General features: G+C 45.4%; 1 protein-coding gene across 3 annotated transcripts in view; it reads right to left on the bottom strand.

The window, feature by feature from the left end:
* ZNF236 (zinc finger protein 236) overlaps nucleotides 1–19,954 on the bottom strand; it is a 255,426-nt gene that overhangs the window by 190,352 nt on the left and 45,120 nt on the right. For all 3 annotated transcript variants that reach the window (XM_075314639.1, XM_075314636.1, XM_075314638.1), the window contains exons 6-7: nucleotides 13,777–13,949; nucleotides 550–696 (exon numbers count right to left, since the gene is read on the bottom strand). In XM_075314639.1, coding sequence (XP_075170754.1) covers nucleotides 550–696; nucleotides 13,777–13,949 — 320 coding nt within the window. The remainder of the gene's footprint in view (nucleotides 1–549; nucleotides 697–13,776; nucleotides 13,950–19,954) is intronic.

Raw genomic sequence — 19,954 nt, 5'->3', positions numbered from 1 at the left:
AGTGCCGCGTACAGAGTAACCGAGTCATTAACTGGCACTGGAACTACAGGGACCTGAACCAGCTGTAAGAAAGTCAAGTGTGAGCAGAGACTTAACTACAACCACGGTGTGGCCTTCCTTATTAATAGCAAAAGTCTCCATCACCCATCTCCCTGGGCTCACCCTGCCAGTGGAGGGCCTACCACCATAGCTGCCATTACCACCAGCCCTAGAGATAATCAGCTCAGCAGTGACGGTTCCCCCCATATTAACCGCAACCCGCAGGTGGCGTCACACCAATGACTTTAATCTCCCCTGTAAATACTCCCCATTAAAAAAAGCACCTAGGGCACGGGACCGGGCAAAGGCCACCAAAGTGACAATCCCCAGTGATACACCACTCGGGACAGAGTACCCCATTCCATGGGCGGCACACCAGCATTGCTCTTAATTTCTCAATGTGGAACTGAGTGGAGCAACCCTTATAAAGATGTCTTAAACGCAAAACCGTGCAAAAGTCAGTACCCATGAAAGATAACTGAACGCAACCATATGCAATCATCAATTTACCATAGTCACATGTGAAGTTGCTCCGGAGGTAGAAGGTGCAGCCTGGGATCCCGACACGTGCATTTTACTAATATGAGTATTAAGACTGCCCAGGCTCTTAAACACACAGCTACAATCTGGGCAGTGATAAGTAACTCCATTCTTCACCTAAAATACGAGTGAAAGAAAATGGTAAGTTATTGAGATATAGAATTTTGTCACGAAATATGTTAATTTTATTAACATTCTGAACTGGTGTTAAAATGCTTCACAAAGGTTAAAATGTCAAATGAACGAAGGAAATACAGTATATCTTACAAATGTCCTAATATATAATCATAGATATGCAAGCTACAATTCTTCTCTTCACCTGAAAAGTGCTTTACAGTGTTTTAAAGTTTTCCCTTTCTTAATGATAGGGAATAACCTACTGCTAGTTGTGGGTCAGACCCCCAGCAGTCTGAGAAAGCTCTACAAAGATCTGTCTGAATGAAGCAGAGCCGAGTATGTGCATTATTTATGGGCCTGGAGGAGATAGCTGAGTATAGCTCTCAGGGCGGAAGCCCCCCTCTCAGGATCAATAGAGATCCCAGTGGTTAGACCCTCAAAAGATCAAAAACTTAGACAATAGCTTTTTATCTTGGTAAAACTGCTTTCAATGTGGTATTTCCATTTGCGACATATATGGCATATTCATTTCTTATGTTATAAATGTCTAATAAGTACAGATCAAGAAGTGACAGTCCAATCCTTCTCCAGAAGTGGGTGAATGGGGAGGTGGGTGTGCGCTCTACTCATGTCTAATGGAATGAAGAAAAGCTTTGTAAATCTGTCTTAGTTGTTCAATATCAGGAAGGAAAAATGAAAAAAATCCTTCTCAGAATCTCATAATCCTTTTTAAAAGTACATCAGCCTCATCAGGGTTAAGAGATCAGGTTAATAATGTATGCGGCTTTGATTGAGAAATCTGGTGTCCGCGTATAGAGATCTCAAAATGATTGGCATAGCATACATTAGCACGCAGATCCTTCATACACGCTGTGGCTGGTGTACGTTGCTTTGATTATTCAGCCACTCTCACGTGGATTTCCAGTGTTGGAAGTTTAAACTCAATGTCTGGGTGTCTATGCTGATTGACAGCTCCTCAGCGTCCCTGCGGCCACCATTAGCACAAGAGTACAGCAAATAGATTTTTTTTTTTTTTCCAATCAATTTTTATTGTAGGAAGTTACATTACAAAAAAGGAGAAATTCAGGTATCATTGGCAATAATACACAAAGAAAACAACGCTGTAACATGTGGTAGTAACACCTTTGATTATGTGTCACACCACCACCAATCATGTCTGATGCAAGTTGCAACTTTTTTAGGTTAATCAATACCCAATACGTATAGAGTCAACCTACCAATTTACTCTTTAATCCTAAAAATGAGGGATCCAAACAACCAGAACCAGAGAGTAAGAAAGGAAGATAAGAAAAGAGAGGGGAGAGAGGTGGGGGAGATGGGGAGAACCATGGATGGTTGCAAGGAAGCAACCAGGGAGGGGGAGGGGGGAGGGAGGGAATTGGATGGCGTTTCGGGGTAGCCCGAGCAGTAACAACAACAGAGATTTAAACATCTTGAATATTGACATGTGGTATGGGTGAACTCCCTGCGTAACACTCTCTTTGACCCTATTTGACCCGTTTTTAATTATCAACAGTTTGCCCTGGAAACAGATGCCTGACAGGGGATGCATATACAGAGTTTAGCCACGTGTCCCAAATGTGAAGTATTTTGTTTTTGGCGCGGATGGAGTGAGCCAGACAGAACTCGTATTGGCATTGGAGATTAATTCGGTTATATAGTTCAACTAATGTAGGCGTCTTTGGGGATTTCCAGTGCAAACTTATGCAATATCTGGCAGCTACTAGAATGTGAACTAATAAACCCCTGGATTCCCAAGAGAACTCCTCTATACCCACGTTTAGCACTGCCAGAGCCGGATTCGGATTAATACGATTGCCTGTCAGCTCACCCATCAGGCCAAACACCTCCAACCAGAACGAGAAAACCTTGGGACAAGCCCACCAGCAGTGACAAAGAGTACCCCTTTGGAGGCAGCCCTTCCAACAATGTGGCGAATAATTTGGGAGGAACTGTGCTAAGTTGGCTGGGGACCGATACCATCGCAGGTGTACTTTTTTCAGTTGCTCCAGATGATTTATACACTTGGAATATTTTTGGATATTTGCTGATGCCGAGTGCCAGTTTGAAGGTGAGGTAGAGACACTCAACTCCACGTCCCATTTATTCATATAAGGAGATTTTTGCTCTTCGGGGGGGTTATTGAGCCATTTGTATGTCGAGGAGATACCTTTGGATTTAATTATCTTTTTAAATACCAAAGCTTTTGTTGTAGGTAACAGAGGCTTTGACTTTGGAGGAAATTTAGAGGCCAGAAAATGACTAATTTGGATGTGTTGATAGAAACAGCCCTTTAAAGAGGGGTGTTCCCGTACTATTTCATTAAAGGGGTTAACACCCAAATCAGAGTATAGATCCGCCAGCACTGTAATGCCCGATCCCTCCCACCTGGCCAGATTCAAAAAGGGGATTTGAGATTCCAACGACTTGAGGGAAATCTCTGAAAGAGGAATCTGAATCTTATGAATCAAGTCATTTCGCCAGACCTCCAGGGAGGCTGACATGGTGGGAACACACGGGGAGAACCGTGAACGGCTCAAATATTCTGCTTCCATCATTCTTCTGACCAAGCCCTGGCGGGACAGGAAATTTTCAATCTGAGCCCATCTATGTGAATTACCTGGACGCCACCATTCCTTTAGTGATTCAATTAGTAAGGCTTCATAATATGCCGATATGTTTGGGGTGCCCAATCCCCCTAAATCATATGGGGGTTAGAACACTTTACATGTGACCCTAGCCCTTTTATTACCCCAGACAAATTTGTTAGTCAACGATTGAAGTTTCATCAGGGTTTTGTGAGAAATTTTGATGGGAAGGCATCTGAGCACATACAATATTTTGGGTAAGAAAACCATTTTAAAGGACTGTATCCTGGCCATCCAGGAAAATGATATTTTTTCATACCTTCCCAATTTCTTTTCTAAATTTTGGATCAGAGGTTCCAAATTTTCTTTAATTAACATCTGCGATGGTGTCAGCTTAATACCCAAATAAGGTATCCCCCTGTCGCACCATTTGAATTGAAAGGCCCCCTCCAGCGCACTCCTGGCCTCCGCCGGTACATTAAACGGCAGTATCAAAGACTTTGCCGCATTAAGCTTATAATACGACACTTTAGAAAAGTTTGATAATGTGTTCACCACTGCTGGAATCGACACTGCAAGGTTAGAACAGGAAATTATCACATCGTCTGCGTATAAACCAAGTTTATGTTCAAATTCCCCAACTCTTATACCAGAAATGGCTATGTTTTTTCGTATAGCTTCCGCCAGAGGTTCTACCACTAAAGCAAAAATAGCGAGAGACAATGGACACCCCTGGCGGGTGCCATTACTTATTTGAAATTTAGATGACAGAAACCCCGATGCCAACACTGACGCATTTGGGTAAGAGTAGAGGGCTAGAATGGATGACTTGATTTTCCCCAAGAACCCGAATTTTGTTAGAACTCTCTCCAGGTATCCCCAGTGCACCCTGTCAAAGGCTTTTTCAGCATCAAGAGACAGGAATGCACTGGGTTCACCCGATATCTCCACCAGTCCAATCAAGTCAAGCATCCGTCTGGTGCCATCCTTAGATTGCCTGCCTGTCACAAACCCAACTTGGTCTGGAGCCACTAAAGTCGGGATCACTTTATGAAGTCTATCTGCCACTAGTTTGGCATAAATTTTAACATCACAATTTAGGAGTGAAATGGGCCTAAAATTACCCGGGGTGTCTGCAGGTTTCCCTGGCTTTGGTAGCGTGATAATTATCGCTTCTAAGTTGTCTGGGGAAATTGACCCTTTATTTTGCCAAAAATTGAAGGTTTTTGACATAAAGGGGGACAGAGTGGATGTAAATTGTTTGTAATATTCGTATGGCAGCCCATCGGGGCCCGGGGCAGAGTTAGACTTAGTCATTTTGATGGCACCTAGGATTTCATGTGTAGTAAAGGGAAGATTAAGTTCCTCTAATTGCTCATCTGAGACCCGGGGAAGATCCAGGGTGTCTAGGAAACCCTGTATATCCACTTGAGTCGGCTGTGACGTATTGGAATCATATTTTAGATTATACAGGGCCTCATAGTATTTCGCAAATGCTTCTGCTATTTCAATGGGATGTCTAGTGATTGTTCCGTTCGGGTCCCTCAGGAATTCTATTTTAGATTGGCTCTCACGTTTTTTCGTCCTTCTTGCCAATAAGGACCCCGCTCTATCCCCCATAGCATAAAATGTCGATCTATTTTTTTTAAGATTATGTTCGTATTTTTGCAGGAGTAGGGATCTTAGTTGGAATCTATGGGTTACAATTTCTTTAGTCAAGTTAGGGGATGCTTTGGCTTTATTCAGGGATTCAAGGTGATGAATACGGGTTAATATATATTTAATATCTGCGTCTTTTTTCCGTTTTTGGATGGAGGCTATTTTTATGAGCTGCCCTCTGACTACGGCTTTATGAGCAGCCCACAGGGTCTCGTCAGAAATTTCCCCATTATTATTAAGTTTAAAATATTCTGTTAACACTGACTCTACTTCATCATGTACAGTTAGGTCCAGAAATATTTGGACAGTGACACAATTTTCGCGAGTTGGGCTCTGCATGCCACCACATTGGATTTGAAATGAAACCTCTACAACAGAATTCAAGTGCAGATTGTAACGTTTAATTTGAAGGTTTGAACAAAAATATCTGATAGAAATTGTAGGAATTGTACACATTTCTTTACAAACACTCCACATTTTAGGAGGTCAAAAGTAATTGGACAAATAAACCAAACCCAAACAAAATATTTTTATTTTCAATATTTTGTTGCGAATCCTTTGGAGGCAATCACTGCCTTAAGTCTGGAACCCATGGACATCACCAAACGCTGGGTTTCCTCCTTCTTAATGCTTTGCCAGGCCTTTACAGCCGCAGCCTTCAGGTCTTGCTTGTTTGTGGGTCTTTCCGTCTTAAGTCTGGATTTGAGCAGGTGAAATGCATGCTCAATTGGGTTAAGATCTGGTGATTGACTTGGCCATTGCAGAATGTTCCACTTTTTTGCACTCATGAACTCCTGGGTAGCTTTGGCTGTATGCTTGGGGTCATTGTCCATCTGTACTATGAAGCACCGTCCGATCAACTTTGCGGCATTTGGCTGACTCTGGGCTGAAAGTATATCCCGGTACACTTCAGAATTCATCCGGCTACTCTTGTCTGCTGTTATGTCATCAATAAACACAAGTGACCCAGTGCCATTGAAAGCCATGCATGCCCATGCCATCACGTTGCCTCCACCATGTTTTACAGAGGATGTGGTGTGCCTTGGATCATGTGCCATTCCCTTTCTTCTCCAAACTTTTTTCTTCCCATCATTCTGGTACAGGTTGATCTTTGTCTCATCTGTCCATAGAATACTTTTCCAGAACTGAGCTGGCTTCATGAGGTGTTTTTCAGCAAATTTAACTCTGGCCTGTCTATTTTAGGAATTGATGAATGGTTTGCATCTAGATGTGAACCCTTTGTATTTACTTTCATGGAGTCTTCTCTTTACTGTTGACTTAGAGACAGATACACCTACTTCACTGAGAGTGTTCTGGACTTCAGTTGATGTTGTGAACGGGTTCTTCTTCACCAAAGAAAGTATGCGGCGCTCATCCACCACTGTTGTCATCCGTGGACAGCCAGGCCTTTTTGAGTTCCCAAGCTCACCAGTCAATTCCTTTTTTCTCAGAATGTACCCGACTGTTGATTTTGCTACTCCAAGCATGTCTGCTATCTCTCTGATGGATTTTTTCTTTTTTTTCAGCCTCAGGATGTTCTGCTTCACCTCAATTGAGAGTTCCTTAGACCGCATGTTGTCTGGTCACAGCAACAGCTTCCAAATGCAAAACCACACACCTGTAATCAACCCCAGACCTTTTAACTACTTCATTGATTACAGGTTAACGAGGGAGACGCCTTCAGAGTTAATTGCAGCCCTTAGAGTCCCTTGTCCAATTACTTTTGGTCCCTTTAAAAAGAGGAGGCTATGCATTACAGAGCTATGATTCCTAAACCCTTTCTCCGATTTGGATGTGAAAACTCTCATATTGCAGCTGGGAGTGTGCACTTTCAGCCCATATTATATATATAATTGTATTTCTGAACATGTTATTGTAAACAGCTAAAATAACAAAACTTGTGTCACTGTCCAAATATTTCTGGACCTAACTGTACCTTCTGCCTACCAAGCAAGCTGGTATTCAGTCTCCACCTAGGGGAATTTTGAACATTAAAGCTACCCTGAACAGACAAAGAGATCGGCGCTTGATCTGTCCAAGTAATTAAACCAATATCAGCTGCCACACAATTACTTATAGATTTGCTGTCGACCAAAAAAAAAATCAATTCTACTGTATGAGCGATGCCTGGAAGAGAAGAATGTATAGTCTCTTTCTGATGCGTGCAAATATCTCCAGATGTCATGAAAATGGAATTCATTGATGAGATGCTTAAGTTCCTTAGCATGTGGGATGCTGGTGTTGGAGCAATCCATGGAGCGTATTATAGGTATATTAAAGTCTCCACAGATGATTTCCGCCCCTGTGGCAGTATCTTTGAATGCTTGGAAAAATTTCCTAGCAAAGGTCAATTGTGATGAATTTGGGGAGTAGACCGTTGCCAAGGTATAAGGGACGCTGTTGATATAACAAGACAAAATAATATATCTTCCATCCGCTCCATAACTGACATTTATCAATTTAAAGGCCACTGAGTTCTTTATTAAAATGGCCACTCCTCCTCTTTTTTTTGAGTCATTAGCAAAAAAGGTGTGTTGGAAGCTTGGATGAAGTAGCCGTTTTTTATCTGTGGAAAGAAGGTGGGTCTCCTGAATGCACGCTATATCACAGTTAGATGCCTTCACCTCTCTCCACATCATTGACCTTTTTGCTGGGGAGTTGAGTCCGTTCACATTAATAGACAATATCTTAATTCTCATATTGGAGCCGCAGGGGGGTTTGAATTCCTAGGAACGCCATCAGGGATGAGAGGGGCTAGACCAGCAAGGAATTGAGAGAAATTTCCAGAAAAAATTAAGGAACATTTGTGAGAAGAGGAACAAAAACAAAAAAATTCCAACAACACCGGTTTGCCCCGAGTAGGGTGCCCGGTGTATAACCGCTCGCCATAGGCGAGAACATCAGGGGGGCTACGTGACATCCCGTGTCACAGGAGCAGGGACAGCAGGTGCCATAAGCAGGAAGGAGTCCCAGCTAAGCTACTGACCATTCAGGGTTAATCCTGTCTGGAGGGCCTCTATGATTCCCCTGCCCACCAGGGTTTGGTGGGTGGGCTATTCCCCAGTCATCCAGCAATTTGCCCAGCTGAGAAGGAGTATGACATATGTGAGTGCCTCCATCTTTGAAAATTATCATCTTCACCGGAAAACCCCACTTGTACTTGATGTCTTGATCTCTAAGGAGTTTAGAGAGGTGGGCAAATTCTCTTCTTTTATTAAGAGTTGCAGCAGAAACATCTGGGAAGATTTTTAGTCCCATGAAAGTGTCTGGCAGGGCTGGACGTCCCCTCAGTGTGTGCAGCACAGCTTCTTTTGTTTTATAGAAATGAAGTCTAGCCAGGACATCTTTAGGCAGAGCTGGATCTATGCCTTTGGCTTTAGGGACTCTATGAATCCTGTCCACTATCAGGTCTCTGGTGTCCCATCCAGGGAGTATAAGCTGCAGAAACTTGTGGAAGTATTCCTGGAGGTCTTTATCTGCTACTGATGAGGGAATCCCTCTGATTTTTAGGTTATTTCTTCGGGATCTGTCCTCTATATCACTTATTTTAAGTTTTAGTGCCTCCACCTCCTTTTCCAAAGCTGTGTTAGCATCTATCAGATTGTTATGTGATGTTGCAAATTCAGCCATTTTAGTTTCTACATGCTCTGTGCGAACCCCTAGAGACCTGATCTCTTCCTTCAGCTCTCTTACTATTTCTCTGAGATCAGCCTACAAGGAAGCCCTCAGCGTTTTCAGCAGAGCTTGCCTTGTTTCCTCTGTCAGAGGAATGGCTGTGCAGCCTCTCAAGCAGCCTGTTTCTCCCTGTGAGGAGTGAGAAGAAGCTGAGTGGGAAGCCATCTTGCTTGGTGAGGAGAGATCCCTATCCAGGGGGAAGAAGTCTGTCAGTTTGGCTGGAGTGCCAGTTTTTTTAGGTCTCCCCTTAGGCATAGCTGGGGGCTGGGGTTACTCACACCTCCTGTAGCTGGTAATCCTGTTATCTGTGAGCTGATAAGAGCCAGTTTATCCTGCTGTCAGCACAGAGCTCTCCTTCAAGCAGCCTTCGCCATCAGCGTGCAGGCCACGCCCCCAGCAAATAGATTTATTGATAAAGCAAAACACAAGCGATCTTCAGAGCAGCCACAATGTTATTCTACAGCCCTATGGCTGTACTACAGGGGGTTTCAGTTTTGGTAAAAATACTTAAAAATATTTAATATTTACTAATCACCTACGTTGCTTACTTTATACCATAAATAGTTTGGTTTTTCATTTCCATGAAATCCCGTCTTATCTGCATTCTCTGCTTATTTACATCCTAATACAGCAGGCACAGGGCGGTCACTAGCATTAGCAGGCTGTGCTAAGTGTCCACCCCCTTATTACGGCCTGGTTTCTCCTCTCTTGGCTGTGTTGCTTTATCTGAAAAATGTTGAAAATGATGTGTTGTATGCCTTATTTTATGACATCCCGCCCTTTCATCCTCTCTGGGTGCTTACTCACCCTCCTCCCTGATCAGTCTGACATTCTGGTAATGATTGCTCTGCTGAGACAGCTCGGCAGCACACACAGTTCTGCTGCACCACAGACACACAGACACACAGACACACAGACACACAGACACACAGACACACAGACACACAGACACACAGACACACAGACACACAGACACACACTCAGCGCACCTTGGATATGAGAACACCCTTTTTTCTGCAAGTGGATTCACTATTAGATAAATGGTGGGGTGGAGGTAGTGATGGAAGTATTGAGACCTCCTCCCATCTACTTTCTAACCCGTTAAGGTACGTGCCCACGATCAGGACTCGCTGCATTCAGAACACAGCGGGTCCTGACCGACGGGGCCGCGTGTCTCCTCCACAGGAGAATGCAGCTGCTTGTACCCACGATCAGGGTTCAGTGTGCTGCGGTCTCTCGCTGGTGTTCTCCCTACGGAGGACACATGCAATTCCGCAAATGACATGCTGCGGTCTGGAAAGACGCTCCGCAGGTCAGCGTTTGCTGCGGAAAAAAAAAAAAAAAAGCATAGTGGGCACACGTTTTCTAGAAATCCTGGCCACTGTGCTTGTACTATACAACGCAGCGTTTTGGACCCAGCTGAAGCATGCGGTGTCCAAAACACTGCAAACACTGATCGTGGGCACACACCCTTAGACTACATACACAGAACAAGCAGCTATATACACATATGCCTATCCTGAAACTGATAGCTAGAGATGGAAGTTTGGCTAGGTGACTGCAGCTGAACCGAACTCCCACGAGTTCGTACTTGACCCGAACCCCAATGGATGTCACTGATTGGCAGTTCGGGTCTCTGCCCACATATAACCAGTGATAAACAGATCACTTCCAGGGCCAGATGGGTGGGGTTTCTCATTTTTTATTTATTTATTTTTTTTTTTTTTTGGGGGGGGGGGTAGGTTGAACACTGCATCCGATCACGCTGTTGTTACCCCCAGTGCGAGCCATGCAAACACTGCAAGCAGCTCACACTGGGCCGAGAACTGAGGGTACCCGAGTACAGTGATGCTCATGCGAGTGGTGTTCATAGCTAAAGCACCAAAACTCTGTTTATTATTGTAAAGTCGGTGTTCGGCCTGAAAACCGAACATCGGGTTTGCTCATCTCTACTGTTAACACTTGGGACTGTAATCTGGAAAAAGCCAGAGAGACCTGGTTGACACAATATACTCAGACCAGGTAAAAAGGGAGTTCAGTTCACATTATTATTTATAGAACACCATTGATTGCATGGTGCTGTATATGAGAAGGAGTCACATACAAAATACAGATCTAAATTACAGTAAACAAACTAACAATGACAGACGGGAACACAGGGAGAGGGCCCTGCCCTTGTGGGTTTACTTTCTACAGGATAATGCGGAGGGAGACAGGAGGTTGGGGAGGGGGTAACAGAACTCATAAGGCAGAGGAGACACACAAATGTAATTGCTGTCATGATTCCTTCGTACAGAGCATCTTGCACTCTAGGAGACGCTCTGCTGAGTTTTCCTGAGCTACTGAGCTGGTAGGTTGATAGACAGCGCAGAATTCCATGCTGGTTCTGGGAGGTGCAGATTACTCAGGTGCTCTATCTTCTGGGTAATTGCTCTGCTTCTTTAGTGAGCATGCTCTCCCAGAACCTTGCCAGTCGTACATTTTGGTTCTGTTGTTGTGCTGTTGGCCTGTTTTCCTGCCTGTGCTTTAATCTTTGTTTCCTGACCCCAGACTGTTATTTGACTCCTGTCAGCTTCATGTTCCTGTCGGTACCTCCTGGCTTTTGACCTCAGACAGTTACCTGACCACGTCTTAGTTTTCTCCCTGAATCCATTACTTGCATTTCCGGAATTCTGACCATTGGATCGTGACCTGATTATGCTTCTGTGTACTCTCTGTATCCATACGTGTCTTCCTGTTACCAGACCCCGGCTTTCCTGACTACTCTACCCTTTGTGCTATCCATAAGTAGTGACTAGCATCACAATTGCATTAGAAACTCTTAAGAGTAAGATGGAAGGGGAATAATTGAGAGTAGAAGTCTGAAAGCGAACAACCCGTTTAAGGCTCTGTGTGCACACTGTGTTTTTTGCTGCAGAATTGGTGCAGTTTTTGTTCATAAGCTTCATACAGTCCTTCCCCAGCAAAGTCTATGAGAAATCCAAAATGCTGTGCGCACACTGCATTTTATTTCCTGACAGGTTTTTTTGCAGAATTTCTGCAGCAAAAAAAGTAGCATGTCACTTCTTTTCTGAGTTTTTCCCTGTGTTCAATTTTAAAAAAAAACGCAAAGACAAAACTGCAGGCAAAAACGCGGTAAATCCGCACCAAATACGCACCAAACCACGGTAAAAACGCATGCGTTTTTGGTGCAGTTTTTCCGCAGGTAGGTGTGTTTTTCTGCCAGAAGGTGTGTTTTTCGCTGGAGAAACAAATCCGCAGTATGCGCACATAGCCTAAGAGAAGGGAATTTGGATTGTTTATCAAAAAACACTTCCCAAGAAAATAGTGCAGAACTGATCACAATAACATGTACGTAAAAATCAATGACTTTCAAAGCACCTATTAACACTGAGAAGGAGCTAAAAGAAGTAACCTGACTATTCTACAGACAGCTGCTGCTTGGAGGCTGCCACTAATTTATACATAGAATTTAAAAAATAAATAAAAATAAAAATTGAAGAGTCTTCTGCTCCAAATACTATGCTGCAGATCTAGCAATTCTCTTAATGCTGAGCTCTGTATATCCGCCCACACCACCGATTGACAGTTTTTTGTGCACACTGCGCATGCGCAGTGGTTGCACACAAATCAATGGTTGGGGTGGGGTCATAGCGGGTTCTTGAATACATAGGTCTACATGGTAGGATGTTTACTAGTAGTTCTCTAGTGATTGTCAACTGCTGATATAAGTGATTTTATCAAAACTACAGCAAGCATTCCAGTAAAGGTACCGTCACACTAAGCAACATCGCTAGCAACATCGCTGCTGAGGCACAACTTGCTAGCGATGTTTCTGTGTGTGACATCCAGCAACAACCTGGCCCCTGATGTGAGGTCGCTGGTTGTTGCTGAATGTCCTGGACCATTTTTTAGTTGTTGCTCTCCCGCTGTGAAGCACAAATCGCTGTGTGTGACAGCAACAGAGCAACAACTAAATGTGCAGGCAGCAGGAACCGGCTTCTGCGGACGCTGGTAACCAATGTAAATATCGGGTACCCAAGAAGCCCTTCCCTTGGTTACCCGATATTTACCTTCGTTACCAGCGTCCGCCGCTGTCAGTGCCAGCTCCTGCTCCTTGCACACATAGCCAGACTCTACACATCGGGTAATTAACCCGATGTGTACTCTTGCTAGGAGTGCAGGGAACAGGGAGCCGGCACTGACAGTGTGAGAGCGGCGGACGCTGGTAACGAAGGTAAATATCGAGTAACCAAGGGAAGGGCTTCTTGGTTACCCGATATTTATCATGGTTACCAGCATCCGCAGAAGCCGGCTCCCTGCTGCCTGCACACGTAGCAGAGTACACATCGGGTAATTAACCCGATGTGTACGGTGGCTAGGTGTGCAGGGAGCCAGTGCTAAGCGGTGTGCGCTGGTAACCAAGGTAAATATCGGGTTGGTTACCCGATATTTACCTTAGTTACCAAGCGCAGCATGCTTCCACGTGTAGCGATGCTCCAGCGATCCCTGCCAGGTTAGGTTGCTGGTGGGATCGCTGGAGCGTCGCTTAGTGTGGCATCTCACCAGCGACCTCCTAGCAACTTACCAGCGATCCCTATCAGGTTGTATCGTTGTTGGGATCGCTGGTAAGTTGTTTAGTGTGACTGGGCCTTTAGTTACATTTTGCAGGATTCAGGGTCTCTGTTTCTATTATGCTGCGCTAAGATTAGGTAGCAAAAATATGGTAGCAAATTCCCATTAAAGCGAGGCTTTCCAGTGCTGCACAGTAGTACTGGGGGGGGGTGTACAAATGACACATTAGCCCCTCTTTCCGATCTATATGCAGATGTAAACCCAATGTATGTATATTTCCCCACCCGACTTCCAGTCACCATTGTATTATACTTTATTTACTGCTGACACGTCTACGTCAACAATTCAAAATGTGAAAATGCCATCAAAACCTCCCTGTACTTGATTCATGGCTATATCAACGCAAATTAAGCTAAACTACTGCAGGAGCGTGCAGAAAAGAACAGGGCTGGAGAATGACTAACGTCACCATTCACAAGTCATTATTTCTATCATTTCCTCCTGTCACTTCTGTCACATCACAGTGTGAAAATAGACAGTAACTAGATGGCTGTGCATTTACCTCTGAATGAACTCGCTGTATGTGAGACTGCAGATTGCCTTTCTGTGAAAAAGCGGCTGGACAAAAGGAGCAGGCGTGAGGCTTCTCCCCGGTGTGCTTCACCATGTGTGTGGCCAGCGCCCCCTTCTGGTTAAAAGCTTTGCCGCACAGGTTACATTTGAAAGGTCTTTCACCTGGAAAAAAAATGCATCTTGTAAGAATCAGCCTGTTTCAGAGGTATGGTCATCTTAAGGAACAATTTTACACTTTACATTCACAATAAAAAGGTAAAGGCTATGTACTAATAGAATTACATATTACAAAGTAGCACATAAATTTGGGGAAATTTATTAAACTCACTAAGATCAGACTAGACATTCTGAAAATACAAAAAAAAGGCGGATTCCCAGCACAAAGAACGTCCATAAAAACTTGAAAAAGTTAAAATTTCATTTTATTCCAATAATTATAAAGGGCTGGAGATCCGCCTTTTTTTGATTGACTGCAGCCTTCTTGACCCACAAGCACCGTCCGGATTTTCCTTCCTGGAATGACTACATGGTGGTGAGCTGATTCACTCTTTTTTAGGATTCTGAAAATGCACCAAATTAATCATGGTGGTGGAAGTTGGCACTGACCACCTAAACCATGCACCTTGTCAACAGACCATGCCCCCTTTCTGCTTTGGTAGCCAATGTTTTAAACACAATATATTGGTCTAAATCTACATAAGACAATATATGCCAAGCTCGAGGCGCAGTTCCAATAGTAAATCTGCAACTGGGCAGAGATATTGCAGTGTCTTTGCGAGTCGCCGCGTGGATCGGTCTACCTCAAACCTCAGTGCATGCATTACCATCTACGCCCCAGGTCCCCAACCTTTCTGATCTTGAGAGCCACATCTAGCTGTGAAAGATGGTCGTGACCCACATTCAGCTCTGAGACGTTTGCGAGCCACATCCAGCTCTCGCCCTCTCACAGCAGTGACACTCCGAGCCCTTATTTCCAGTATAATGACGACAGCAAAAGCTTTTCTACAAAAATCACACTAAGGGTACCGTCACAATTTAGCGACGCAGCAGCGATCCCACCAGCGATCTGACCTGGTCAGGATCGCTGCTGCATCGCTACATGGTCGCTGGTGAGCTGTCAAACGGGCAGATCTCACCAGCGACCAGTGACCAGCCCCCAGCCAGCAGCGACGTGCAAGCGACGCTGCGCTTGCACGGAGCCGGAGTCTGGAAGCTGTGGACACTGGTAACTAAGGTAAACATCGGGTATGGTTACCCGATGTTTACCTTAGTTACCAGCGCACACCGCTTAGCTTAGCGTGTGCAGGGAGCAGAAGCCAGCACTGGCAGCGTGAGAGCTGCGGAGGCTGGTAACGAAAGTAAATATCGGGTAACCACCTTGGTTACCCGATGTTTACCTTGGTTACAGCTTACCGCAGGCTGTCAGATGCCGGCTCCTGCTCCCTGCACATTCAGGATTGTTGCTCTCTCGCTGTCACACACAGCGATGTGTGCTTATCAGCGGGAGAGCAACAATAAAAAAAACGAACCAGGGCTGTGTGTAACGAGCAGCGATCTCACAGCAGGGGCCAGATCACTGCTCAGTGTCACACACAGCGAGATCGCTAATGAGGTCACAAAAAACGTGACTCAACAGCGATCTCAGTAGCGATCTCGCTGTGTGTGAAGTACCCCTAAAGCAGTATACTATGATCCAGAGGTACCTACCTTACCCACATTCAAGGCCCAGTCACACACAACGACTTACCAGCGATCCCGAAAACGATGCGACCTGATAGGGATCGCAGGTAAGTCGCTGGGAGGTCGCTGATGAGATGTCACACAGTCAGATCTTACCAGCGATGCAGGAACAATACAGGTTGCAGTAGCGACCTGTATAACGATCTCAGCAGTCACTGTGACCCTGTCACACAGTGTCAAACACAGCGATGTGTCTCGCCCAGCAGGACATCGCCTTTGAAGAAAATGGCCTGGACCATTCTGCAACGACTAGAGATCTCACAGCAGGGGCCTGATCGCTGGTAGATGTCACATAACAAGATCGCTAATGTGATCGCTACTGCGTCACGGAAACCGTGACTTCGCTGCGATCTCGCTAGCGATCTCGTTATGTGTGACGGTACCTTTAGATCTGCTATTCTATTTGGGGCTAGTCACAAAAGTCAACAAATGGAGACCTTATCTTCATAACTGCTTGCTAGACCTGGTTTATCCAACAAGCTGGAAGACTACCGTGAGACACAGGTTGCAGACCCCTGCTCTACATAATGGCTCACAAACACCGGGGGGCAACTGACCCAAAATCTCCTTGACCATTATATATTATACAATTTTCCAGAATCTGATATCAAATCAAATTAATTCTCCTAAATAACAGGGGAAAGAAAGTTTCCCACAGGAACAAAAGTCATGTATCTAAACTTTCAACAGTACGTTCTTCACACTATCCAGGAGTCCTATATAGACAAAATAAGGTAATATAAAAATATACCAAGTGAGCTCCGTGTCATGAACCAGCATTTCGATACTTTACATTGAACACATCCTCTTGTGAAAAAAAAAGCGCAACGTTTGACTAACAAATCAAAACTTTTTTTTACAGCATGTACAAGCTCACCAGGGTATTTCCCAGATCTAGTCACACTTTTATAGACACAATATATTAGATACATTATACTTTTCATAATTTCTACATTTTTCTCTTCATAGAACATTTTATAAAAAGGCCATAAAACATCAAGGACAGTCTTAAAGCTGTTCAAAATAACTTGGGCTCTGTAATGGTAATTTTTATGCACATGTATTATAAATGAGCCATATAAGAGATTATATATATATATATATATATATATATATACACACACATATATATGTATATATATATATGTATATATTATATATATATATATATATATATATATTATATTAGAAGGTGGCCCGACGCCATCGGGTATTCTAGAATTTACGTATTGTGTAGTTCATGTATGATTTTTGTTATATATATATATATATATATATATATATATATATAGATGTTGTTGTGTGTAGTTACCAAGTGTTTGTGTAGGGCGCTGTACATGTTCTGGGTGTTGTCTGGGTGTGACGGGGGGTGAGAGCGGTGTTGTATGTGTGTTGCGTGTGTTGCGTTGTTTGTGGAGCGCTGTGTGTCTGTAGCGTTGTGTGTGTGTTGCGCGGTTTGTGTGTGTGTGGTGTGTTTTGGGGGGAGGTATGTTTTGTGCAATGTGTGTGTTGTGCGGTATGTGCGTATATTTGTGTGTGCCGCGGTGTTTGTGTGTTGGGTGTTGTGTGTGTGCAGCGTTGTCTGTGTGTGTGGGTGTCTGTGTAGGGCAGTTGTTTGTGGTTCCCAGTGTGTGTGTGTGTGTGTGTGTGTGTGTGTGGTGTGTTGTGCAGTGCGCGCGTGTGTGTGTGTGTGTGTGTGTGTGTGTGCATCAGCCTCTCTTCTCTCAGCCTACCTCTCCCAGCCTCCCTCCTCCCAGCCTCCCTCAGCATCAGCTTCCCTCTCCCAGCCTCCCTAAGCATCAGCCTCCACCAGCATCAGCCTCTCTCCTTCCAGCCTCCCCCAGCATCAGCCTCCGCCAGCATCAGCCTCTCTCCTTCTAGCCTCCTCCAGCATCAGCCTCCCTCTCCCAGCCTTCCCCAGGATCAGCGTCTCTCCTCCCAGGCTCCATCCTCCCAGCCTTCCCCAGCATCAGCTTTCCCCTCCCAGCCTCCCTCAGCATCAGCCTTCCCCAGCCTCAGCCTCTCTCCTTCCAGCCTCTCCCAGCATCAGCCTCTCTCCTTCCAGCCTCCCTCAGCATCAGCCTCCTCTTCCCAGCCTTCCTCAGGATCAGCCTCTCTCCTCCCAGCCTCATCCTCCCAGCCTCCCTCAGCATCAGCCTTCCGCTCCCAGTCTCCCCCAGCATCAGCCTCCCCAAGCATCAGCCTCCACCAGCATCAGCCTCTCTCCTTCCAGCCTCCCCCAGCATCAGCCTCTCTCCTTCCAGCCTCCCTCAGCATCAGCCTCCCGTTCCCAGCCTTCCCCAGGATCAGCCTCTCTCCTCCCAGCCTCCTTCCTCCCAGCCTCCCTCAGCATCAGCCTTCCCCTCCCAGTCTCCCCCAGCATCAGCCTCCCCAAGCATCAGCCTCCACCAGCATTAGCCTCTCTCCTTCCAGCCTCCCCCAGCATCAGCCTCCCCAAGCATCAGCCTCCACCAGCATCAGCCTCCCTCGTCCCAGCCTCCCCCTCCCCGCCTCCCCCAGCATCAGCCTCTCTCCTCCCAGCCTTCCCCATGATCAGCCTCTCTGCTCCCAGCCTCCTCCAGCACGCCGTGCTCCTCTGCCGACACTCACACACCCGATCGCATCCACTCACACACACCCGATCGCATCCACTCACACACACCCGATCGCATACACTCACACACACCCGATCGCATACACTCACACACACCCGATCGCATACACTCACACACAAAGACACACACACTGACGATATTGCACATACGCGCTGATACTCACAACATCCGGGGATATCACATGCTTCTGGCCATGTGATCCCCCGGCAGGTCCTGGAAGCTCACAACAGCACAGTATCGCCGCCGAGAAGCAAGCGATATCCCAGGATGCTGTGAGTATGTGGATGCGATGTGATGTGTGAGGTGTGTGTGAGTGTGATCTGATTTGTGTGTGTGTGTATGTGTGTGTGTGTGTGCTGTTATGTGTGTGTATGTTCCGCAGCTGCAGGACCTTGATGTGTGGATGCGATGTGATGTGTGTGTGAGGTGTGTGTGAGAGTGAGTGTGAGCCGGTGTACACTGGTAACTATGATACACATCGGGTAACTAAGGGACCTTAGTTACCCGATGTGTATAATGGTTACCAGCTTTCACGGCCTCCGTCAAGATCCCAGCATCGCAAGGTTATGTCTGGCGCTGCCGGGATCCTGACGGAGCCGGTGTAGAAGCAAGCGATATCCCAGCATGTTGTGATGTGTGAGGTGTGTGTGAGAGTGAGTGTGAGAGTGAGTGTGATCTGATGTGTGTGTGTACTCACCTGGGAATCGGAGCTCCGTGTCAGTTGGGCCAGAGCGAGCGTGCATTGCGTGAGGGGGGCGGGGCCTGCAGAGAGCTGGGGCAAGAGGCCAATCCGTGTGGGGGGGCGGGGCTAAGGCGAGCCCAGCGGCCAATCAGCTTTGTGCACCGTAAGGACATGTCACGGTGACACAATTTTGGAGCATGACAGACAGACAGACAGAATAAGGCAATTATATATATAGATATAATGACCAGTTAAAAGTTTGGTCACACCTGTTCATACAATGATTTTCCTGCCCTTATTGGAATGTGCACATTGTAGATTCAGACTGAAGGCAGACAGGCACACATATGGAAAGAAGGATTAATGAAACACGTGTGAAATGTGGGAATGTGTGTTATACCTTAGATTCCTTAACCGGTTCAGGACCGTACACTGTAAATATAAGTCGGCTTCTACTGGGTTTTGTGCAATGCCGACATATAATTACAGTCCACAGTCAGGAGGGGATTGCGACTTCCGGCATGCTGCAACTGCTGGGGTTCCTGTTCTGCCTGGACACATCATCAGGACCTGACTGGATCAGGTCCTCATGATGTTAACCCTTTGCGATAATCTACATGCTGCAATCCATAGCGATCGTGGCATATAGAAGTTAGATAGAAGCAGTGCACTCCTTTTCTTACCTCTCCGGCTCCCCGTGACACGATCACGGGGAAGCCGAGGGTTGTCATGGCAGCCGGAGGGCACATGAAGACCTCCAGGTTTGCCATGTACGGTGGCCTTTCAGTCCCAGCCGGCAGGAGAGTCTGACAGGCGATCTGCAGCCTGACACTGACAGTATAATGCATCGCTATGCTGCTGCATGCCAATGTATTATACCAGCGATCAGACTAAGAAAAGTGAAAGTCCCATATATTAACTAGATAAAAAAAGTAAAACAAAAAACAGCAAAATGAAAACACAAAAAAAAAAAAAAAAATTTAATAGTACCAAAAAAAGTACATTTTTATATATAAAACAAAAAAAAAAGTACACGGATTTGGATCTATAAAACTGTCAGTGTACAATATAAATGTAAAAAAAGAATGCTTTTTCATCATACTGCAGAAAAAAAAAGGAATAAAATGCAA

Source organism: Anomaloglossus baeobatrachus, chromosome 6 (genome assembly GCF_048569485.1).
Source record: "Anomaloglossus baeobatrachus isolate aAnoBae1 chromosome 6, aAnoBae1.hap1, whole genome shotgun sequence".
Lineage (NCBI taxonomy): Eukaryota > Metazoa > Chordata > Amphibia > Anura > Aromobatidae > Anomaloglossus > Anomaloglossus baeobatrachus.
Note: the sequence above shows the minus strand (reverse complement) of the source record. Positions and strands in the feature narration are given on the sequence as shown.